This window comes from Danaus plexippus, chromosome 30 (assembly GCF_018135715.1).
Source record: "Danaus plexippus chromosome 30, MEX_DaPlex, whole genome shotgun sequence".
Classification (NCBI taxonomy): domain Eukaryota; kingdom Metazoa; phylum Arthropoda; class Insecta; order Lepidoptera; family Nymphalidae; genus Danaus; species Danaus plexippus.
The window spans coordinates 2,927,960-2,953,805 of NC_083557.1; the positions used below are offsets into that span (position 1 = coordinate 2,927,960).

The 25,846-nt window shown below is 32.2% G+C and overlaps 1 protein-coding gene across 2 annotated transcripts; it reads right to left on the reverse strand.

Annotated features, from left to right (window-relative positions):
• Positions 1-591: 591 nt before the first annotated feature.
• On the reverse strand, positions 592-25,731 carry LOC116776714 (homeobox protein PKNOX2-like). 2 transcript variants are annotated; one of them, XR_009753312.1, is made up of 13 exons: positions 25,413-25,731; positions 6,955-7,052; positions 6,324-6,513; positions 6,091-6,220; positions 4,483-4,559; positions 4,067-4,145; positions 3,882-3,956; positions 3,648-3,784; positions 2,923-3,058; positions 2,721-2,801; positions 2,010-2,116; positions 1,782-1,838; positions 592-1,600 (listed from the first exon to the last, which is right to left on the reverse strand). XR_009753312.1 is itself a non-coding variant. In XM_061525614.1 (12 exons), the coding sequence occupies exons 2-11, from the start codon at positions 7,023-7,025 to the stop codon at positions 2,013-2,015; spliced, it is 1,080 nt and encodes a 359-aa protein (XP_061381598.1). In that variant the 5' UTR covers positions 7,026-7,052; positions 25,413-25,730; the 3' UTR covers positions 592-1,838; positions 2,010-2,012. The 2 variants fall into 2 exon arrangements, 1 of the variants encoding a protein (XP_061381598.1); XM_061525614.1 differs by having other exon boundaries at positions 592-1,838; positions 25,413-25,730.
• Positions 25,732-25,846: the final 115 nt, after the last annotated feature.

Sequence of the window (25,846 nt, forward strand, 5' to 3'; positions counted from 1 at the left end):
TAAGTTTAAATTATAGAGAGACAATTCAATTTTACTTATTAGGAAAAACTGGGAATATGTATAATCAATATTATCTTTAGAATAGAGTATCAAATAAGAATATATAGGTGGTAGGATTTTCTCTGTTGAAGATGAAGTTCTGGTGTCCAGAAATAAAATACAGTAGACCCCAGGTTACCTGGCTCCTGTCTCATCTTTAGACCCATTAATGCGACAAGCTCTATTATCAACTATTGAGTTTTTTGTCACTTCACTAACTCACGGTTGAAGCTATCCCCACTGTAATGCTGCACGTTGATTCTGATTGCCTGGTCTCAAGTATGAATTTGACTTCCTGTCACGAATAACTGTATGTTTTGTGCTTCGTACTTTTATCTGACGTACAGAAAGTTATCATTGTGTCTCTAATTTGTAGGATTAAAAGGACCTCTTTTGTAATAAAAATCCGGAGTATAAAGGGTCTCAGGAAGTACTTTGATGCGACCCCACAGAAAAGATATTGAATCATTTTAGAAAACCTTTAACGCATCAGAGCACGGGAAGAAAAATTTCGTATTATATAATAATTATAATACAAATAAAAACGCCATGGCATGCGAAAAATTTATTTTGCGTATACTGTACAAGACATCGGCTGAATCGTCAAAGCTGTTGACCGGTTCATTGACAACGCTCTCTGACAGCGGCTGTCAAAAGTTTTGACAGTTCTCACAGAATGTCGGTAAAGATACAAAAGAAAAGAATTAAAATCAAAACAAAAAAATAATAATTTTGCGACTGTTTTTATTGACTAGTAAAATTATGCCTTACATTTAATACTAGAAGCTTGTATACTATGGTACACTAGAAATGGACAATCTTTAATAGTAAGGATGAGTTTCATATTTCATCGTATATATTTTTATTAAATTACCGATTATACTTATTAATTTTATTATAAAAACTTATCTTTCACAATATTTACGTATATCCGTTTCATCGTATAACAGGATCTGCCGACATTTATATAAAATCAAAATCAACTTTAATATTCCTGAACTGTACTATGGAAATGGATGAGCACAGAAGATATATTAAAAAATATACAGTCAAAACAATAAGTCGTATTAAAACCTGTTTACATTAAACACTGAATAGTTTTCATATAAAAAAAAAAAAAAATGTCGGCCATCTTATTTTAAGTTACATCTAATTCACAGAAATGGAACAATAGCTTGATACTAAGTAAATTTTAACAAAAATATCTCTTATGCTATATATTAATACAGTTCTTTTTTTCTTAAAATAGAATGGAAGAAGCGCTACAATCACAGGCTGTTCAGAGAACACCCCCCGGAGCCTTAAGGGTTCCGGAGCATAGCAAAACAAAGGACAATCAATTATTGCTAACCATAGATAAGAATACTGAATCAGCTCCCTTGCATCATCACGATCCGGGATCAGCCGTATACATGTTCAGAGTATTCACCTCGACCTTAACACTAGTATGGCGAACAGATGAGTATATCAAAAGTCATTTATACAAATAAATATCTCGTCTGTGGACGGTATTGTCTGTAGTTCTGCTGCGGGTTCTATGAAGTAATCCTTAAACTATTTCCTGTCAGTCGGTGAAAAGAAACCTAAGTCACAACCGGTTACATAGAAATTGACTTTATAATATTTTTTTTTTCATGGGAAAATTATTGATGAGTAAAAGTTTTACCATTATCTGCTTAAACTAAATAGAAGCCTTTTAAAGTAGTGAGGTAATATTACGTATACTTGTTAAAACGACTTACAGCTATGGTATACACATTGTCTTTTATTCGCAGAGAATTTTGTCAGCGGACAGGAATCTGCAAGGGAAATTTTGTTTATAATATAAACATGATAAAAAAAATTATCTAATTATATTATTAAATATTCATTAGATGAATAAGTCATATTTAATATTCGTCCAATTAAATCCCTCCATCTATCCATCTTCCACCCCCACCCCTCCATCCCCCCATCCAGTCAATACTGACCTCTCAGTGCATGGTCTGCACGGTGTACTGTTCATTGTCCTGGGGGTCATGCTCGTCGGCCGACTGCTCGTTCTCCTGCTCTTCATCCTCAGACGATGACAGTAGACCTGGTGGTACATATAATACATTTATTTTTGTTGCCGACATCACAACTACCAAGTTTATAAGCAAAAAATCCTATTTAAATCCAGCTATAGTAATTTGAGCCATCAACAATTTATACGTTCCGCCATCTTGGATGTTTGATGACGTCACAACCAAACATTGGTGTCATAGTGATATATATATCAGATTTATTACAAATTCATTGTTTTTAAAGACAGGACGCCAGCCTCGCTGACGTCTCTAATGTCACTCGTTTCAGTACGTTCCAGATATTTTAAAATCAAACTTCAATTCTTCTAAATGTTCTTGTGTTTCTCGAAGGTTCTTCATAATCACATTCTTTATGCTCCGCACTCGCTGAACTCTGCAGCCCGCTGTCGTGCGTCCAGACGTCATATTTAAACCAGAATTCAAACATAGTTCTATTCTCTTTGATTTCGTTTTACTTTTAACAATAGTAACGACGACCAATAAGTTGTTATAGTAATATAAGTTATTTTCATGTTGGATCCGTCATTGAAGCTGATAGCGCCGATATATATAATATAGTATTGTTTCAAGATTATACTGTTATGATAAAAATATATGCTTCATATAAACACATACCAGCTGTGAACTGCTGGTTGGTGAGAGCATCCGGCCAGTACCGCTTGCTGATGGATGACCCGTTTTTACTCTTCTTACCACCTGGAGATGAAACAGACATGATATGTACATACAAACCAGTAGAAATTAATAAAAAAATACGAAGAAATGTAATAAAATTGAAGTAAAAGTAAATCTTTCTCTCTAGATGTCTGTGACGTACCAGGTTTCTCTTGACAGTCCAGCATGGGCTGGAGTATGCGTCTTCTGGCGTTAATGAACCAGTTGTTGACCTGGAGGAGGGTGAGTCTCGTCTGCGCCGCCAGGGAGCGCTTTTCCTCCTCCGTGGGATAAGGATGCTGGGGAGAGAGAGAAAGTTCCAGGAACGAGGATTTTTCATAAGATGGTCCAATGCAAGAAAAACATGGACGTAAATCATGATTATTGATTTAAATTTCAATATTTTGCTAAGCCTCAATGGAAGATGACATGACCAAAAAAAAATTTTTGTTTTAAAGCTTTACATATCTTCCAAAATGGTTTTTCAAAAGGTCATTATAAAGGTCCCGATTAAAAGTGCTTACGCTTTTCAATTCATTGTAACTCAGTAAATATAAGATTGTTTTCAAACTCTTTTGCTTTATATCTACTATGTTACTAGATTGGTTGCAAAAAAATCTGGTTACGTTCTGAAAAAGTCAAATGAGAAGAGAGAATATCCAACTATAGTCCAAGGGACATTATCAGTTAAAAATTGAAAGCCATTATTCTAACAGTGTGAAATAGTTATTGATGATTTATCTCCTATTAATATCAAATACATACTATTAATTAAATTTTTCCATTTATTTCGCTATCTATTTTGGAAAATCTCATCGAAATCGATAGAGTGATTTAATATTAAACATATAATCCATTGCTTTGTATGAATGCAGGTTTTAATCTCACCACCAGGTGTTGGAACAGCCAGGCCCTCATGACCTGGGTCGCGTGTCGCGGCAGGACTCCCCGCTTGACTCCCTCATCATCATCATCAGCCGGTGGCGGGGAACCAGATACCGAAGAACACGAATTAGAGTTGGTGCCTGCGAAGATTTGATGGGTAAGAACGGACCTAACTCTGGCAGACAATCTATTAATAACATGACTAAGACCTGGTAAGAAAAAATTAATGTATCTCACCTGTAAATGAATCAGTGGATATTAAACCAGCTCCGATTTGACCGATAGGTGTTGAACCTTGGACTACGAGAGATGCTGGGAAGGTTATAAATGAGATATGTAACGTAAGGTTCAGTGATAACATAATATACACACTACTTATGAGGAATTATATAACAAGGCTGTTATGAGTATTGTATACTCACCGCTATCTCTGGGGTAGGCTAGATCAGTCAGCGCGGGGTAGGGCGGGGGGAAAGATGGCGGCGGCGGGGGAGCCGGGGACTGGTGGACATATAGAACAGAAATTATTAGTAATTCTTGTAGACTTTATACTTATATACAATGTATTGTATAGTACTTAGAAGAGGAACATTTTTCTGCATAGTGATTCAGCCAATCACCTGTCATATGAGTCAAATAATTCCTCATTATTTAAGTTGATCAGTCTTTTCCAGGTCATTTTGCTTATCACAGGCTATAATTTTTTGGCATAAACACCTTTATTGCTGATACAGAACATGGATTCCGTGTGTGAAAGGTTCAACTTTTTTTGGCTGACATATATGTGTGTGTGTGTGTGTATGTGTTTGTTTGTGTGTTGTCATATGCCTCTAATGACCTGGTACTGCGGTGAATTCGATGTGCTGGATTGATCATCCATGGTTCCAGATAGATTGTTGTTGCTTTCCACTCCACCTGGAAAAAAATAACAGCACTATGTAGTCGTTCTTTATTTTTAACTTCCTACCCTACAAAAAGTGTTACGGGTATGACGTGGTATGTGTGTGTATGTGGCCACGTAGCTCTCAAACGGATTCACCGATTTCGATGCGATTTTTTTTCAATGGAAGGCAGTTTCCTTGAGCCGGTTCTTGGCTGTGTTTGTTTAATATCGGTCCTGCAGTGTTTATTTTCAAAATTATGGCCATTTTTGGTCTTCGGTCATTATTCACGCGTGGCGTTGTAATGAAAAAGAAGAATTAAGCGTTAGGGTTTATTTTTTTATTAAATAAAATGAAGTCATTACACAGTAAAGTTATTTACTTTATAGTTATTTATTTATTAAATAAAATAAAAGCAACATTAAAATGTTTTAATGAGAGAAACCATTTGTCAGATTAAGGTTCGTATAAATAAGTCAATAAAAAAATTGTCAGTATGTTCTGTTATGCCCATGAGTTGATATCTCCAAAACTATATTTTGGGTGTCTACTGAACCCGTCTATGGCTATATCCAAATGAAATCATCATCAGCCTATAGGAGCCCACTGCTGAGCAAAGGCCTCTTTTCACATGGAGGAGGTTAGAGCATTAATCACCACGCTTGCTCAAGACGGGTTGGTGAAGTCAATCTTATAATTTGAAATTATAAGACCAAGTTTCCTTACGATGTTTTCCTTCACCGTCCGTCAGTGGTGTCCAAATACTCTAATAAAGTACATATGACTTGGAAAAGATCACATTGGTACTCGCCAGGTTTCGAACCCGCGCCTCACGCATAAAAGGCGGTCCTAACCTCCCGGCCGCCACGACTTCAAACGAAATGAAATGTCCATTGAAATGAGAGGCTTTGACGGAATGATAGTACCACAGACGTTGGTAATATTTACGTTTTGACAATCTAGACACAAAAAACTATTGAAAATTTACTTAATATATATGTATAGAAATTTTAAAATTATGATATTTTAAAAAATCCTTAACAAATAATATAATTTGACCTCTAAAGATTCCTTATTCAAGAAATCCATCAATCCCGGATAGTGAAATGTTCAAGTAACAGACCTTACTATCAGTTTTATTGTTCACGTAACAACAGTCAGTTTAAGCGTGTTATTTTATTTAATATAATAACTAGCTGCGCCCCCGACTTCGTCCGGACGGAGTTGTTATTTCTATATTATTTACATCAATAAAATAAAATTAATTAAAATAATTAGCCTGTGTTCGTTATTGTTGCATCAGTGATCTATCTGAGAGAGCCTCATCGCAACTGGTCCAGCCGTTACAGAGATTAATCGAAACAGACAGATAGACGAAGATATTGAAAAATGATATCTTGCTATATGTACCATTTCTTATACATATAAACTTATTAAGGACCAGTTGAATTAATGATCAAAGAACCCTTGTATATATATACATATGTATAAACGAAGGGTCAACTTTAATTGGCCGACCTTTCCTATATATACATATATATATGTTGAAAATATTTAAATCTCACCAGCAGAGTAATCGGTCCTCAGAAGATTTTCACTTTGCATCTTCGTCTTGAGACAGGCTATGTATCTTCCGCAGAAGTCCCTGCACAACTCCTGGACCTTCTCCAGCTCCAGTAGGTGTATGCGGAGCACCTGGAAATACAGTTCCAGATGTACATAAGCCACCCGTTCTTTTAATCACTGCCAACATTACGACAACAGACGAGCGATCAGAGCCAACAGCAGATGTGTTTACCTGGATGCTCTTAATCATCAAGCCGTCGATCTCGGGGTCGTCCACCAGGAAGGGGCGGCGGTCCCTTCGCTGGTGCTGTACGAAGGCCTGCAGGTCGGCCCCGAAGGCATCCGCGGCCGGGGGCTCCGCCCCAGCAGTCGCCTGCTCGCATCGCTCTAACAGCAGCGCCAGAAGCGGGAATAGAGGATGTCTGCGAGATGTAAGACAGTGACATATGTCAATATAAGAAAAAAAACATTGATTGATTGTTAAAAATCAGACATATGACAGGATGGTGTGTATTTGAAATTTAATTTATTTATAAAGTTGATATATCTGAGAGAGAGAATTTGATGGAATCGTCAGTTGACTTCAGACGAGATTGTGTTCATTTCTCTTGTTTAACATTAGATACATGATAAATATTGCTGTGAATGATAATATATGAATAGTGTAATAGATAACGAACAGTAAAAAATAAGACATTTTAATCAAAATGGATTTAGTAACTGAAATAGCGGAAAGTTTAAAGTTTTAAGGTCTTTTAAGTCGGTCAAGAAGAGTAATGCTAACGTAGTGAGCAGACTATGGTACTCTATACAGTATGTACGTATTATGTGCAGTTAAGACTCGTGTTAAGGTTTCTACTTACTTGTAGACAGCTCGCTTGTCCGCCTCGAACTGTGCCTGATCGGCGTCAGTGACGGGGGCGCCGCCCTGCATCACGGCCGGTTACCACCGCCGACGCATCTTGATGGTGGGAAGAAGTAATGACATTATACACAATACATACAGATACTATACTATACTATACTATACTATACTATGCTATACTATATATATATGTGTGTGTGTGTAAATCGGCGCTATCAGCATTAATGACGAAAGCAACATGAATATGACTCGTAAATGTCATCAGTTATTATTTATTATAATAACTTACTGGTATTCATCTTTATTGTTAAAAGTTAAACGAAATCAAAGACTGTTTTAATGGAGAATAGAACTAGGATTGAATTCTGGTGCAAATACGACGTCTGGACGCATGACGGTGGAGTTCAGTGACTGTGTACTATTGAAGAGTGTGAATATGAAGAACCTTCTAGAAGTACACGGATATCGAGAAGAATTGAAGCTTCATTTGGAAATATCATGGAACGTACTGGAGGAAGTGACGTCAGTGATGCTGACGTCACTCTTTAAAGACAACCAACTTGTATTAAATATATATATAAATATATATCGGATTATGTATATATTGAATTCCGTCTTGTCTTTTTAATTTTTTCTTTTAAATTCTACTTATATTATTTATATGAAAACTTGTATGTATGTCTGTTCCAAACTAATCTACTTAACACATTCTTAGGGAAGTTTACAGTGATGTAGCTGAGATATCAGGATAGGATATACACTATATCTTATCCCGGATTTCCGTGTAGCTCCCGCGGGATTACATAAGTGATTGTTTCATGTAGGAAGTGTCGCCACACATTATCAGGTCGCAGACACGCAGACGGTTGGTTACAAAATCTATTGTTACATACAATTTAAATCAAACCCATTACCGGATGTTCGAACAGAATAGACGCGGGAAAAACTTATATCATAATACATTATCACAAAAGTTACGAAGACGATTTTATATTACAAAGAATTTTATATTTATTTTAATAAATGAATCGATAGGATCAAATTAATGCACATATACAAATATGCTGTTATTAAAGCGAGTTAAATATATGTTACTCTAAATAATAATATTATAAATATTAATAATATTTTTAAAATCATTGTATAAACAGAAATATATCAAAAATATAAGTATAGTGGTATTATATATCAATCAGATGGCAACACTTGTGATAAATGTCCAGTAACATTTTTAATATCCCCATTTATTGCAGCGTCTATCCTTTAAAGAACACACTGCGCTAACGTTGCCGGATTCCGTGAAATACGACTTTAATCTCGCAATATATACGTTTATATATATTGTAAATGTAGGAGTATTGAATTTAAAAAAAAATTGGATAGTTTCTTAATTAATATTTTCGGATTTTACTAAGAGTTTTTGTTTTTTTATTTTTTATTTCATTATTTTAACTGCATACTCTCATCTCGTCTGCCCGTGATCACGGTTGGAACGAAGTAACCGAAACGTAGGGGGTATGTGGCAGAAATAACATAGAAGACGTAGTGCATCAGAAAATATTATTTTTATTATAACGATCTGTCAAAAAACAAAAAAAAAATATTATACGAACCTGCGATAAATGAGTGTATTGCAAAGATTGAGGAAAAACTGATAGTTAATGGTAAAAACTATCACGTAATCATTTAGCAGACGACGGTGTTCTTGTATTATAACGTAGAGACTGTTAGTATCGAGTTTATCAGCGCTAACTCGTACTAAGTGACCTCGTTCAAAGACCAGTTCAATTCCATTTAAACGACGCTAACAGATTATTAACTTCTATTAGGCATCGCATTCTTCGATATGAGTAACGGAAAATGATTAAAAAAAAGGTTTTAATAAAAAAAAAAATATATAGTTAATATTTTTTTTTTATACTCAAGCATTATTTTAATCAAATATATACATTAAAAGGATTCTGTCAAAATACTTTAAAAAAATGGAATAAAAAACGAAAAAAAAAATTTTTTTGTTGATCAATGTTATTTCCATCGCTTGGTTGAAATCCTGCCTTTTTAACTCTCCACAAAACAGATATCAACATATCTTACAAACGGATACAACTTACGCAGTTGAAATCAACAGCACTTGCTTGTTTGTTTTTAAATTAAGATCACGCTATGGCAGGTTTTATTTAATATAAGCAGAGAGATCTTCCAGGGAGCAGGGTTTCTGTACCAAGCATGGCCATTATCCTCCCTAATAAACCCTTGCAGGGGTTTATATAATTATATTCCGTTAGAACTCACGAAAAAAAGAGCAGCCATTTTGTGAGCATCCCAGACGATAGGCTTGTGACACACAGGCTTGTATCTTAATTACATTATCTAAATTAATTTAGTGAATTTAAAATAATTTCGTTTATTTTTAATCGTGTAATGTTAGTTTTTTTTTAAATGGTAAATGTGTTTGTATCATACCGATTTTCATATTTTGGAAGGAAACAGAAGTATAATAAAAATAATAAGAATACTAAGTGAGTTATTGATTGGTTTCAATCAAATATATTTAAAAAGAAATAACTGTGACAGTCCGCATTTTTGACATTACGACGAAAAAAATAACCTAAGCCCAATTCAGATTTCCAACACACCGTTGAATATAACGCCCAGTGCACATCGGCCCTAAAATCATAATTACGAAATCAGGAGGGAGGGGATCACGTAAACTCAGAGAAAAATGTTTATTCACTTCCACCAACGAAAATATTATCTGCGGATAACGGTCGTGATGAAAGTAATGAAAAAAAAACACACACACACACACAAACACCCACACCCACACACACACACGCACAATTCTTATAATTATTTGTTACCATAATGATTCTCATAAACGCGTTTCATATTCTAACACAACGCTCTACATTGACCGTAATTCCAATATGTAGTAATTGATTACCGTTCGGAAACATGCGAATAATTACAATGATTACGACGAATTATGAAACATAAAATGTGTTTTAATTTTAACCGGAGGCGTGATTACCGAAAAAGAAACTCAATTATTCTAATCTATAACGCTCGGGGCTCGTGTTTAATTTTATTAAACGCGGCTAGATTCAGTTATAGATACACATTAAATATGTACAAGTTAGTGTAAAAGTAGTTACTTATATAAGGTACGCGTTTGGAAAGACCGTTACTTTAGATTACAACTTATATAAGAAATAATTAAAAGATTTTCTTCAGGACAACAATCGTACAATATTAATAATGAATGCGCTAAATAATGTATTTTTTTAATTATTTTCATTTCATGATTATCAGATTGGCTGAATGGTTGTAAGTAGAAAGATGTTTTGTAAAAAAAATTCCTTCATATTAATTTAATAACTATCAATATTTATAGATGTTATTTAAAAAAAAAATAGCCAAATTATTTCAATATTTTTAGCTTATAAATAATATGTAATCAAAAATAGCTACCAACTTAACAAAACCGGCGCGTCCCTATTGCCGCCAAGTTTTCAGCGCGCGTTGTTGTAAATATTCAAAATTCGAACGTCGGTACGAACGTTGACGGCATCCAAATTGCTCACTTTGTTTTGTTTCTCGTGAATCGATAATATTTATACTATTAATATTCCCTTACATAATAATATTAACAATATATATTTGTTTTAAATAAATTCATAATATTTAATTATGTAATGTAAACGAGGAATAATTTTCAAAGCTTTCAATAATATAACTATTATAGACGTGACTCAAAACAAAACCGTTTAAAAACATTATAAATTTTTCAATGCAATAAACCATAACAAATTTTAAATATTCACATATATTATTTATTGTTCGTTCAGAAATCTTTGACATTATGTTAAAGAACAATAGTTGAATATCATAGCGGAAGAATAACTGTTCCTTTAACATCTCGAGCGTATTATAAATAAAGAAAGTAATAAATATCTTTGTTACTTTATATTGGAAAAGAATATTTTATCTATAGAAAGAAGCCTTGTTGTTAAAAAATAATTTAAGGAACAATAAACATTCACAATGACAAAGTTAGTTGTTATTAAAAATACATCTTGTCTATGGCTTTTAAAAAATATTTCAACCGTATCAGCTATTATTCTTCTTTTTCATTTCTAACAAAAACCAAATATAATTTGAAACTTATAAGCAAGGAATATTAATATACTTCTAAGTAAATTAACACAAAACAGAAAGAGGCAATTCAAATATTCAGGATAAAATTAACCTTCGTTTTCGTAGCAGCGTCTGCCTAAAATTTTGACATCCCCTTCGTTAACAAAAGGAAAAATAATTCCGTTCAATTCATTACGTTTCATCTGTTAAATTAAAAGCTTAATTCAAGATCTCTCGATAATTATAAAAAAACGGAGACAGCAGACGATGGACTCTCAAAACTCCCTCCAATTATTTCAATCCGAACGTTGCCAGTGCTAAATTAATTTCATTATGGTAGTTTTTATCTTTTATTTCTTCCATATTAAATTGTCTATGCTATTTTAATCTTTCTTATCTGTGTATTGGAAGTGTCTTTTGTTATTTATTTGCTTTTGTTTTGACAAATAATTATATATATATATATATATATCATGAAAACTATTTGATTATTGAATATTTTAATTTTGAGATATTATAGCTTATTGATAGATTTATTAAAGAATTAAACTTCAGTTAATATTTAGTTGGGAAGATACCAAAATGCCCAACACTAGTTTGCATAGCCAACTTAACGTAGAAAATTTCTTGATTCTTGTTATAAATTTTGTTATTATCGACATATATAATTGAAAAACAGAATACTGTCTGTTTGATTTGACGATAAGATTTGTGGTAAACGTGACCGTATACATTTAACGGAACACGTTTTAGACTCTACTCAATATAGTGTGGTCCAAGTCATAAACTATAACATCAGTGAAAGTCGAAAAAAAGAAATATTTTGACAAAAAAAAAATAATACAAAAAGTAATAAAAAATATAATTAAGAAAAGTAATGAGATGTGAGATCTTAGCGAGTATTCATTTACATGAAACTAATATTTTTCGGATGTACAAAGCGTTTTTTTAATACTTGAATTACGTACATACTCGTCAAAATCCCAAAATATTAGTTTTGTTTAGAAAAACTATTTAAAATTGTCATTTTTTCTGATATTATTTAACGTCCTGTCAAAATGTTAAGTCAAAAAGCCTTTGCCATTTGAAGTTAAAGGATTTATTGGGCCATAATAAATTTATTATATATTTTCTTAAATATATCTTTGCAATGTGTTAAAGTTTCAAGAGGTTTTACTCAGAGGCTTTTTTTAAGTCCTGTATGAGGAGACACTATTAAAGAATATCATTTTTATATTAAGCTGCCCTTATCAGAATTTGAAGGTGAAAAATAAATAAATGTACAAAACACGAGTAGTTATCATTGTAATAAAAATGATATTAAAACAGGAATATATTAAGTGTTCAAATAAAGTGAGATTTCAGAATATTTCGCTTACGAATGTTTCGACCGTATCATACTAATGATAAACAACAATTTGTATAGTAATGTAATTAAGTCCTATTCAATTTTACAAAAACATATTTCCGATACAGATATATAATATGACGTTAGAAGTATTTTTTTGTTTAGTTTTTGCTCCTATTTCATAGTATAAAATCCTCTGCTGTAACTCTATTGATAACGAAATCGTTAGCGGATCGTATTATTTAAAAAATATATATAAGTACAATCTATTTTTAAAAAATCCTATGTTATATATTTTGTAGTTCCAGAAAAATCTTTAATTATTATTTAATTCTCATCTATGAAATAATTTCAACAGATACAGAACGAGTCGTGAGCTCGTAACTTGCGCCACAGACCACACACGTTACGTTTGAAAGCATTAACCGTGAATTTGGGAGTTCTTTTTGAGAATGTGTTAATTTTGTTAATTTAACAGACACTTTGTAACATTCAGTAATTGTTAGAATAAACTCGTTCCGATCGTTTTTCGTTTATGATCCTAAACGAGGCACGCTGATATTAAAAAACTTTACTTTTTATTAAAATGATTAGCATGGTATATGTTTGTTATAAAATTTAAGATTTATATAACGGCTATTAAGTTATCACATACATAAAATATATATGCGATCATATATAGGGTGATTTTGTGCAAAAATTTTGCTTGTTTTTTACTCCAATATCTGCACAAAAAGCTTTTCTCACCTCCAAGTCAAACACCAAGGGAATCCTTAAAATAGATTCAGCTTAAGGATCGCAAACAAAACTGTTTCTAGAGTCTAGACCCTGAGAAATTTAATTAATGATGTTAATATATAGAAGAATATAATGTGTTATAAATGTATTACGTTTAATTTTCTTAAACTACCTACACAAATTTCATTAAATAAATGACACTTGATAGTCCTTCTGGCGCTCGAAGGGTACCATATTATAAATGTGTAAGTTTTTGCGGATGTACATACGTATATTTGTTGCTTTTTCTTTCTTAACAGCCACGTTACTTGGCTGTAATATTTTAATATAGATACATATTATATAGCTATAATTTTTCCCTTCATTTCGAGTCAGTCCCGCGGGAACGAGTCATAACAGCTGTATCATGTATGAAATCTCGTGACACACACTACACATGTCGCTGACGGTTAGACCGTACCTATACTTATTTAATACACCGTACATTTCACTTCACAAAAACGAGAAAAAAATCACGTTCATTCTATTTGAGACCACATCAACATTCATATCATTTCGTTCTTAGGTCTCTGTTGCAAAAAAAATAATCAAATAAATGTGTATTAACTGTCACAGATGATACATGAAATTTTCAAAAATATTTTATGTTTTTTTTTTGTGCTGTCAGAGCGATGAATGCCGTGAGAAAATTGATGTTAATTATAAATTATAGTTTTATATTCAAAGTTCAAATATATTGATTTTTTGCATTGACCTTAATACTGACAGTTAAATCGTTTTCCCGCCAAAACTGTTGATGTAAACACGACAAACTATTTATAATCTATGGCAAAATAATATCGAATGAGAACCTAAGATATATGGCACGAATCATTAAGGACAAGATTGCTTTAAGATAATTTATACAATCTATCAGTAAATAATTTCATATTAGATTAAGAGGTCTAAAATATGTCAGTACTTCTTATGGGATTGGCGTCAGTGAATTTTCTATCCAGCATCACTAACTTTCCACCACTCAAACATATTTACGTTAATTAAATTTGACCTTTTAAGGACACGGAAAAATCTCATGTATACCATCATAGCCACAATTTTCTTTGTTTGTCTTTCCATCTTTTCAAATTCTCCCGTAAACACGAGATGAATCCGCGAGAACAGCATCTGTTTCTTATGATAATATTAACTAAATAATAGATATGTTGTAATAAGAAACAAATTCCTGTTTCCTTGGGGCGTTGGATAGGGAAAGGGTAAATATTTGATAGTGATGGGAATTTATCGATAATGTTTGTAACACAAAAAAAAACAGAAATCGATAAACAATAATAAATTAGAAAAGACATTAAAGATTATATCGAATACTGAATATAGGACAGGACAATAGTATTATGACACTTTAAAAAATGTTATTAATGTATATAAATTAAGGTGTTAATTTATTACAATACATCATAAGAGACTTAAAAAACTGTACAACAAACAAGGTATACAAATCTTTATTTAATATACCTTCATTCTATACAGACACACCAGAGATACATACAATCATAAAAAATATATATTTTTTTTTGTTTAATGTTAACTTAATAATTTATTTGGACATGTAAAACCATCGATACATAAGATCGATACAGCACCGACAGACATTTCCATGTAGGTCGCATAAAAATAACATTTTCACGCACCCCCCGAGAACGTCCGCTCAAATATTGAGTCTTGAAAAACATGCCGTGCCATCTGGACCCGCTCGGATAAAGAAATGCTCGGATTACAATCGTATAGCAATAAATATCATTATATATATATATGGTTTTTACTGATAATGTGTTACAAAATTGTTTATAGATGGAAATATTTACGTCGAACGAGAAGACGTATATTTTAGTTGTATTTCTTCGGTAGGTAAATATTTTAATGTTATTACCGATATATGTGGCACGTAAAATCGCTATATAAATGTAAAAATATATATTTTTTCTTTTTATTCAATGCTTTAGATAGATATATTTTATGTTAAGAACTCCGAGTAGTGGTGGTTGTGTAATTAAAAAAAACTTTTTTGAGTTAAATATTAAAAATCAACAAATCTCATTCTTTAAGACTTTTCTGTAATGAAAAACTTTGAAATAGCATATATATATTATCTGTGCCTATTCAGCTTTGCCATTTGTTCAAAAAAGACAGCAAAAATTCACAGACGGCAAAAATACTATACCTCGAAAACCTGTATTCATTATTAATGATTTGATTAAAATAAAAAAAGGAAATTCTTGTTCAATTTTAATTTAAAAAAAGGTATAAATAAGTATATATACTTATTAATTTTACTAACAATAATTTAATATATTTTAATTAAACAACAATTTCGCTCTGCTGACAATTAAATGTCACGCGTAGATGTGGCAACGGTCTACAAAGGTCAGCCAGTCCTAGAATACACATACACATTTTTTATATCCAAAGAGTTTGTATATATTATCATTCTAACTACGACGTTCTTAAAGAACCAATAAGTTTTTCTGATTCGTTTTATTCAGAGATAAAGTGAAATTTATATGAGAATCGTGTTATTTTTTCTTGGAACCTACAAATATTAAACATTCATACGTAACCGGAAGTGGATTCAAATTCGGTATTGTGTAAGGGTTGCCGAGTCGGCGTTACGAGGGTTAAACTGTGTTTGTTTTTATTTATACAAGAAACGAGAGCGAGTTGAACGATCGGTTGGTAGATCAGTCGGCCGACCAGTTGGTGGATCAGTTGACGGATTCATTTAGAATCACTCACAATATTGCGATCTAGTCAGCCGACTAGTTGGTCAAGCAGTTGGAGATGTGATTTCGATTTTTTACCTATATAAATATTTTTGTCATTTTCCATAAATTGTAAAAAAAAAATTCTTTATATTCATATATATATTTGAAATCTTATGTTCCACGACCCTTTCCCATTAACTGATTTACGGTGATTAGCCTCCGTATAATGTCCGATAGGAGTGAACGCTTTTTAGGAAATTTTACATTTATATACAAAATTGCCTATAAAAAGACGCGATTCTGTTTTATAGAACAACTTGTTGAATATATTATTCCAAACTATGAAGACGTTAAATTAAAATGAACATAAATTTAGTCCAAATTATAAATTAATGTCGATTTAAGAGAATTAAGAGAGTTCATTAATTAAGATCCATTGAGATTGCGATACGAAAGAAATCTGGCGAGATCTGTTGAGATTTTGAAGAATTTCGTGTTATATAGTATTGCGAAGATTCATATCGAATCTGAACGATATTGATTTATCCGTGGTTCAGAAACCCCATCGGAATGTGCTTTAAGTAGACAAAGTCATGAAAAAACATACATTATATATAATATGTATAAAACCTCCCATCTTCTTTGAAGTCGGTTAAACACAGACAGTAGAACCTTAATTAAAAATAATACTCATGAATATTCATTAAAGGTGATTTCTACATCGATAAGTTTGGGAGGCATCATTTCGTATATACGACTGGTAATCGGTTAACCGTATTACCGTCAGTTACATCGCCACACTGAAAACGCTGCGTTTCCAAATTGATTCATACTAAGATTGATGATATAGGCTTAGATATAAAGTGATAATGCAAAGTTAAGGAAGGGATACAATATATATAATTTTAGATTCGGCTGATCGTGTGCTAGATGCGAGGGATATGAGCTGATTAAGTCCATTCAGAGGTTACGAGACAAAGCATTAAATGAAACAAATAAAAATCGGATACTACGAAATCTCTTTCATCTCGTCTACCACGGTTGTTAAGTTACCGGAAATTCGGTATCATGCAGATATAAAATATTTAAAAAAAAACGCGCAGTATCCCAAACTTATGTTCATTTAAATGTGTGCACGCGAAATCTTGGATATCGTTATTTATTGCGTCTTCAACGGGAGCTGATCTGCAATAATTTGCTTACCACAAGACCTTGTCACTACATACGAAGCGTTCCACGTTTCTAATTCAATACCACGTTAATACTATACGCCTCTAATCTAACGCGCGTTTAACCCTTAAACCTACGCCTGGGTCGCAAGTCAGGGCACTGTTGAAGCTCCTCTCCCTGCAACATGGACCCGGCACCCGCACGGTGAGTCCATGTAATGATGAGAGGTTTCGTCTTAACAGATTCTTGAATAAAACTATTACCACTCCACATGTAGTCTCATATCCTGGTGTAGCCTAAAGCTGCTCTTTATGACCATAAGTATACTTTCAAAGCCAAATCATTCTTCGTCCATACGCCAGTGCTTGAAAGCTATTTATATACAAGACACCTGGTATATTGGCATTGATCATTTGTAGTTAAAGGCCCGTTTCCGAAACAAATATATACTGCGTTTCAATTGGGAAATTAAGATGAAATTTTCATCACTAATAATTTAAATTCACATTGAGGTATACTATTTAACATTCAAAGGATTATACTGTAACTTACCAGACAAACGAAAAACACGGAAATTATCTGACTTATAACATTTTCAGGCAAAAACTTATATCCACTGAAATTACCTAAAATATTGTATGAAAACTGAAAAATCACAAATTTAAAAATTATTAACCGACCACAAAATAGGAGGTAGTTTATTTATTAAAATGTCCTCAACTAATGAATGTTTGGTGACTATACGTATCAAAGCGAATGAATGCATTTAAATGAAAATGTAACATAATATAGTTCGTACATTAGAAAAAGATTTGGGATGCAATTTATGAGGAAATTCTGTCAAGTTCCCCGAGGAACAAACCACGAGTTGTATTGTGTGAAGTCACGTGACACACACTACATGTCGCTGAGGGTTGGTTCACAGATATTATATATTAAGTACATAGCATTATTTCTCTCCGGAACAAATTAAAATATCCAAGCAAACGAAGCCGCGAGCACAAACTAGTTAGATTACATATGCATGTTGTATATTATTTTCAATAATATGAATAAAAAAAATATTAAATTTTTAACTTTGTCACTGCTATATACACTTGAAGATTTTAAGTGTAACGTGTTCAGAAAACAAATATAAGACAAGATAACGATAAAGGAATTACATTAGAAAAATAAATAACGAAAAGAAAAGTCTTTTACCGATTTAATACTACGAAATTATTCATAGATAAAATCTAATTTCTTTTTCAGTAACTCTCATAAATCAGGAGTACAAAAAAAAGAACTTATCCGGACTTATATTAAATACAACATCGTAGTTATTAAAACTCGTCCATAACCCAGCCAACCGCTTACAACGTCACTTGTCCGTAATGGCGCCTTTTTCGCTGTCACGACCGTTTTTTGGCGCGTTCGTTTCCGCACTTGTGACAGTTATATTTTTTAAACCGGTCTAGATGCTCTCCTGAAATTAGTTTCCTCTGAGATATTTCGTGTTAGAGAAATCTCATTTTACTTTATGAAAAATTTTTCTGTAACGTCCCGGAGCGGTCGTATTTCGTGGGAACAATCCAAGTTAGAGTATATTTTAAATTTAACGTGACGCATCAGACGAGTTTACTTTTCGAGAAGTAGAATATATATTAAACGAGACGAAACCTCTCATCATTCCATGGATTCACCGTGCGGGTGCCGGGTCCATGATGCAGGGAGAGGAGCTTCAATAGTGCCTGGGACTTGCGACCCAGGTGTAGGTTTAAAGCCCTATCTGACGCGCGTTAGACACTTACCTCCACCGTCCCAGCTCCTCTCTTAATTTGCTGCTCAATACGAAAAGCCTCTTTTCGGAATCTCTCATATGTACACACACACACACACATGCACATGTACATGTGTGTGTGTGTGTTTTCTTAATTAAATCAAACGCTGACTATATTTAGTCTACGCTACATTTGCAATCTATTCTTTGTGATAATTGTTTTAATCGATATTATGTTAAAATACAACAATAAAAATTAAATAGTATATATATATATATATATATAAATTTTTTAACTTTAAATAAGTCGAATTAGTTTTTCTAGCTTCGTCTGCTTCTATTTTATTTTATTGTCTCTCTTTACCTCACACTGAAATTTCACGTCTGCGAACTTTATTATTTTATATTATTAGGTAAAAAAGTTTTTGCTGTTTTTCTTTAATAACATTTTTCAAAGCGATTGTTTTATTTTAAGTTGATATTGAAAATCAATATTATGTATACGCTATTATAAAACTTCTGGAACCTTTAGACGCTTTTTATTTATAACTAGCTACCAGCCCCGGCTTCGCACGGGCTCTTTACAAAAAAAAATAGCCTATTTAATTTTGAGAATTATTAAACTTATATTATGATAACCTTCAAATGGTACGCCCGATTTAAATGATTAAAAAAGTAATTTACAGATACTGATGTAGGCTTAAAAATGAAGTAATTTATTTTGATAAGACTTAGTACCGTATTCATGTAAACAGCTTTCCAATAAAACTTTAGGAATGTCAATTTGTAAAAGTTGTAAAATGGATATAGTATGTTATCCTTAAGGTATAGACACATGCCACCGCGGAATTTTCTGTAGACCTATGTAAGATACACAATTCTGCCATTTATTATTTTGTTATATCTCAAAGACTTCAGGCTACGTTTTCGTTAAAAGCTCTCAGACGGCTCATGTCTTCCCGACATCCTCAACAAATATGGTTAATGTACACACAATTAAATACAAAAACTTAACAAATTACATACAAAAACCTTCCTCGAGGATCACGCTATCGAGTGGTGACAACTGTTTGATAATCGGTGCAGTAGTTTTTCCGTTTATCGGAAACAGACAGACAGACGCGGCGAGGGACTGTGTTTCATAATATGTATGGATTATTAGGTAAAAAAATTTTTTTACTGTTTTTCTTTAATATCATTTTTTAAAGCGATTGTTTTATTTTAAGTTGATATTGAAATTTTATATTATGTATTCGCTATTATAAAACTTCTGGGACATTTAGGCGCTTTTTATTTATTACATTCTCGGCCCATAACTTTATCCGTTCGGAATTGTTATTTTTTTTAAATTAGATATCTAAAAGTTTTCAAATATACCCAGTCTATGTTGCGTCTTATGACATCAGCTGCCAGGGAAAGTTTGTTCGAAATAGGTGAAGCCATTTCAAAGATTGACCGAAAAAAACAAATAGACAATAAACTAAAAACATATTTTGCCATACGTCCCTTGTAAACGGCGGTAATAATTTAATGATACTAGTTTATTATCATATAACAGACAGACCATTAATATTTATATAATTTTTAAAATTTCATGTAAATAAAAAATCGACAAAAACACACAAGTTATTTATTAAATGAGAACATCACTAGGAGACATTCACATCATTATTCCCATTCACAAATAACTCGCATCATAGCATTACCGTGCGCTATTAAATGACAAACGAGAAACGCTTCGTATATAGTGTATGCAAAATTTTGGTAAAAATACACTTATTACACATTACATATGTAGATATTATTTATTAAATTCTTCTCCATGTTTCAATATAATCTTTACATTTTTTATCCGCCAACCAGTCATTCTCCTACCGGAGATAGAGGACATCACTATTATTATACAGACAAAAATTATGTGATTTACACAAAATAAATTTAATACAATTAAATTAAAAAAATAATAATAATATAATATATTAGATAAAAAAATTAATATGCTTGAATTTACTGCCCTTAGTATGAGTTTTAGAGACGGTTATACATCCCGTCCTTGAATGCTATGTAGCAATGCAAAAATTACTGCGAGTCCGTAAAAACTAAATACACACAGTTTAGAGTACATTTATAAAAAAATGTATAAATGTACTCTATCAGTTCGTCGTATGCGAAAAAATACCAATGGAAAACTAGAAAGTGTCTGTTTAGTTTGATGTAAACAAGTAGTAAGGAAGGATGACGATGGCTACAAACTAACCGAAACGTCGGAAGTATGTTGTTAAAATAATAAAAAACGCATAGTAAATCCGAAAGTATTAATTTCATTTTAATGAATACTCGCAAAAGTATTAGATCTCATTAGTAAGGGACAAATGAAATTTTAGATAATGTACGTTATTTCGAATTAATTATTTCACATATAAATATATAATACTCGAGTCACTCATAACACTCTTTTCCGCGGTCAGTTAAGCTATTGTTGAGTTAGTTTGTCTTGACTCCAAATGTTCAGCGTTACTTCCAGTAATGTCCTACGAAGTGTATGACGCCAGTATTTATAGCTTTCAAATACAAGGTCATACGTCAATGTTGCCATTACAAAATAACAATGGTTCAGTGTTATAATTAATTATAATGAGTCATAAAAATAATACTAAGGGCTATAGTATATTATAATTAGTACGGCACAGATGGCGCCACTTGTAACTCTAGTGGGCACTAACATACAAGACCCTCCGCTATTTCTTGACTGTAAGCGTCGCTGGCGTAACGAGAAATACACTTCAGCAAGAAACGTGATTCTAACCAAAACATATATGTAATATTTTACAAAACTAACAAACTTTTCGTTTACAAAATCCTACTAGCATTATGAACGCGAATGTTATGTGATGGATGTTTGTTGCTCCCTTACGTAAAAGATACTGGATTGATTTTGATTAAATTTCACAATAATATAGCTTCCCTATCAGAATAACATATAGGCTGTAAAATATCACGGAACTACGTGTAGTCATCACGAGATCAACGAATAACAGTTCCATGGTGTATTAAGGTCACCTGACACACTATAGATGATGCAGACGGTTGATAAAATATAGGTTGTTTAAGAGACTATGTATTTATCTCTGAGATCAATAACAAAGTCAAGTCCCGACTATATAAAACTAAATAAATCCATATATCTATCTACCATAGTTTACAAGATACAGGTGACGGACAGATCCACAGACAGCGGAGTATTTGTAACAGGAACCCGTCTAATAAAATTATCGTCCATCAACAAACAGAGCAAGGTGAATTGCATTAGTCTAGTAATTAACTAATTTCAGACACGCTTCAGGGGTTTAATGTTCCAGAATTATCGTAAGTGCGTAGAAACAACACATCTATATAAAAAAAAAATTAACACTTGACCAGCTGTGAGCTGCACGACGGAAACTACATCCTCATCTCGTCTTCGTGATCACGGCTGCTTCGAAGTAACCGAAACGTGGGTAGTATGTTGTTAAAAATGTATTATAAGTAAATTACTTATTTATTGAAAAATGCCATGTTTTATTGGATATAGTTATTACTGTGAATAAACCACAACACTATATGTATTTAAATGAAACTAATATTTTTCTGATATACAACGCGTGCGTTATTTTTGTAGAAAACTACTTCAGTAACCGAAACGTCGGGAGTATGTAGTTTTTTACAAAAATAAAGCACGCGTAGTATATCCGAAAAATATTAGTTTCATTTAAATGAAAAAAACTCGGGAAAGTCTTAGATCTCATGACTATATATACGATACGGTACGATATCATATATATATATATAACATTGAGTACATAGGATCAAACAGTTGGGTGTGCTGTATACATAACATATAACATCGCGTTTCATCACCGATTTCAATTATTTTCAATATTTTCTATAGGTTCGTAAGATGAAAAGTTTCATTAAAATCGATATATCCTTTTAGATTTAGGTTGTTTAGACTTAGATATCAGTTTATATGCACGCAAAATGCATTCTATGCAAAAATTAGAATGTATGCAGTCATGAAGGATTTTCAAGCACCATAGGCTGATATTCATTGCGATAGGATCTCACTTATCACATCTTCCAAAATCCTCTCCATAAATATATTTATCACCCAAATTCTCCAGTAAATTAGTTAAGGTCAATGACCTTATAAATTATTGTTTGGTAAGTCAAATCATTCTTTTAACTAGCCCAAACTGACTTGATCGAGATAGAAATGAATACATTCTCGTTAAACAATTTAGCTGATTAATTTTCACCCGGCAGGTGTACCAGCAGAAACGAAAACTTATCTCATCCAAATATATATCCGGTGTGATCTGGTCGCATCGTTTATAAACTGACTGATAGCCGAGTATAATATAAAGGTATGCGGAGGCACCTTAATGCGGAGAAGAAATCTAAATGTATATTTTCTTACATACAAGATCAATCCAGATTTCACTTAATGGAAAAGTATCAAATAATTATTAAGATATTTCTAAATAAGACTTAAGACTTACTAATACTGAATTAATCACTTTCAATAACAAGGTAATGGAACAATTTTTTAAAAACAGGACTAATTGTTGCATATGCAAACATGCAAATATGAGAGTATGCGTAATTCGATATGTAATAAAAATACATACATATATATAAAGTTATATCAATAACCGACATTTATGTGATATAAGTACCAGGATTACATAAAACTATAGAAGCCAAAGAAGTCACTAGAATTATTAATATTAAAATTCTATCCGGTTGGTGTCTATGGATTATGATAAACAACTAAAACCATAGACAACATTATATTTTACTGCTTTTTATATTTCAATCTCTTTTCTAACAATGAATTAAAAAAAAAAAGAATTATAGTCTTGTCCACATTCGTCAATAGCTCTAGGAGACTATTAAATCATTTTATATGGGATATTGAAGGAATATTTTTACAAATTTTATAAATATGAAATACTATCGATAAGAAAGAATTAATTTTATCATAATTTTATCTGATAATTCATTGATTATTTACAAATTAATAGTCACCAGCACATAGTCATCATTCAAGATTATCCTACTCTATTTCATATCTTGGTAAGTCACAATATACAGTGCTTTACAAAAGTATAGATTTTAATTAATACAAAATGTCTCTTCTGTTTATAAAATATGTATTATATGTTTATAATTATCTGTCTAAAAGTGACAAGGATGCGGACGAAATAGTCTTTAATTGTTTTTTTTTTTCATCATTAATATATTGGTCAAGGAAGCATGCCATACAGCCTTATTCAGTATATGTCTAAGAAAATAATGATTATAAGAGAACTAATTATCTGTTAAACTTATTTAAGATATCTTTTTAAAATATAATATACAATATATAACATCCCAGTCATAACTTAAAATATATTTTTTTATAAAACCTTCCTTAATTTCACTTTGATACATTTAGCTGATTTTAATTGTACAGAGTGACCTGATAAAATCACATCTAGAAAATTATTTGACATAGAATTCATGTTTTTACAATTTAAGAATTTAATTTATGTTAAAATATCATTTAATTGACATAATTAGCCTTTTCTTTGATGCAAGAAACTTAATAACAATAGACAATAAATAATTTGAATATAGAATGAACTGACTTAAGGAAAATAGGACACTTAAAAATTATAAAGTTTGTAATTAATTATTATAATGAAAGGTAGCGGAATAACAGGAAAATCTATTGAAGATAAATAATAAAACTAAGTAGTGCTACCATCACAATTAATATAAAAAAATACGTTATGTCTTAGTAGGGCAAAACTTATCGACGGTAAAAATATTTAGATTACAAAGTAGACATTTCACGAGCTATAAATCATTATTACACTTTTACATTACTTAACACGGTGGAAACGAACTGTTAATTATGATTTTTGTTATCAATTAATTTGAAATTAAGTAATTACAAATTTTTAACACTCACCCGATTTTTATAATAAAAACAAACGATAATATTATAAAATAAATATCAATCACATTGAAACTATAAACAATGTAGTAATTAGTGATGTGAAACAATTAAATCGTTAAAAAAAATAATCGATTGTCAGTCACGTTAATTATAAAACAGAAAGCATTTCCACAAACCACGTGGTGCTTCAAGGTCGAATTTATGTTTTCAACTTGTCAAGCGCGGCGTGTGATAAATTAATTCTACGGGCTGTTATCGCGGTGCCCATCGAGGCATTTTGTGCTTTATTATTTTTATACTAGAGTATAAATTCGTCTGCGCATATACACCACGCATAGTCGCCAACCCAGGCAATATATCTTAGGCCGTATACTGGCCGTGACAGCTAGTAAACAAAGTGGAGCTACCGCAACACTAAACGATGAGATATTTACCAGCAAATATGTGATTTACGAACTCAAATAATACTATATCTAGCGAACTTATATTCATATCGAATGATAACAATAAAAATTTTTACGATTGTCAATATTTGTTTGCGAAAATACATAATATCACTCACCAGATGAATACCACAGAGTTGAATAAAACAGAGAGTCATCTGTAATACATCTTGCACATATCGATCACGTCTTGCAGTTCAAAAACACAAGTAAAAAAACGAAGGAGGTTAACACCAAAAAAATCCGTCCGATCGAAACGATCTATCACTTCACGACTCGAAATTAATTATCTAACGTTATAATAATAAATCGATACACTTAATGTAAATAAATTCAACAATAAATGGTTCACAATCAAAATAAAAATAGTCTTGCAGACTATGTGTCGACGGCCGCGGCTGTCTGTCTGCCGTGCTGTCAATATTCGTCAAAACGAAAATGGCGACACCCTCGTCGGAATACGATCGCCGTCGGCCTGAGGGTCTCCCGTCCCGCTCTAACACCAACATCAAAGAGGGACGGAGCGAGCCAGTGCTGTCTTCAGTCCAGCGAC

What these genes read in the sequence shown, in the direction of transcription:
- LOC116776714 (XM_061525614.1), bottom strand. Translation starts at nt 7,025, where the DNA reads ATGCAGGGCGGCGCCCCCGTCACTGACGCCGATCAGGCACAGTTCGAG. An exon ending in TGATGATTAAGAGCATCCAG is followed by an intron (nt 6,221 to 6,323) that starts GTAAACACATCT and finishes CTGTATTTCCAG; the next exon opens with GTGCTCCGCATACACCTACT. An exon ending in ATCCACTGATTCATTTACAG is followed by an intron (nt 3,785 to 3,881) that starts GTGAGATACATT and finishes AAATCTTCGCAG; the next exon opens with GCACCAACTCTAATTCGTGT.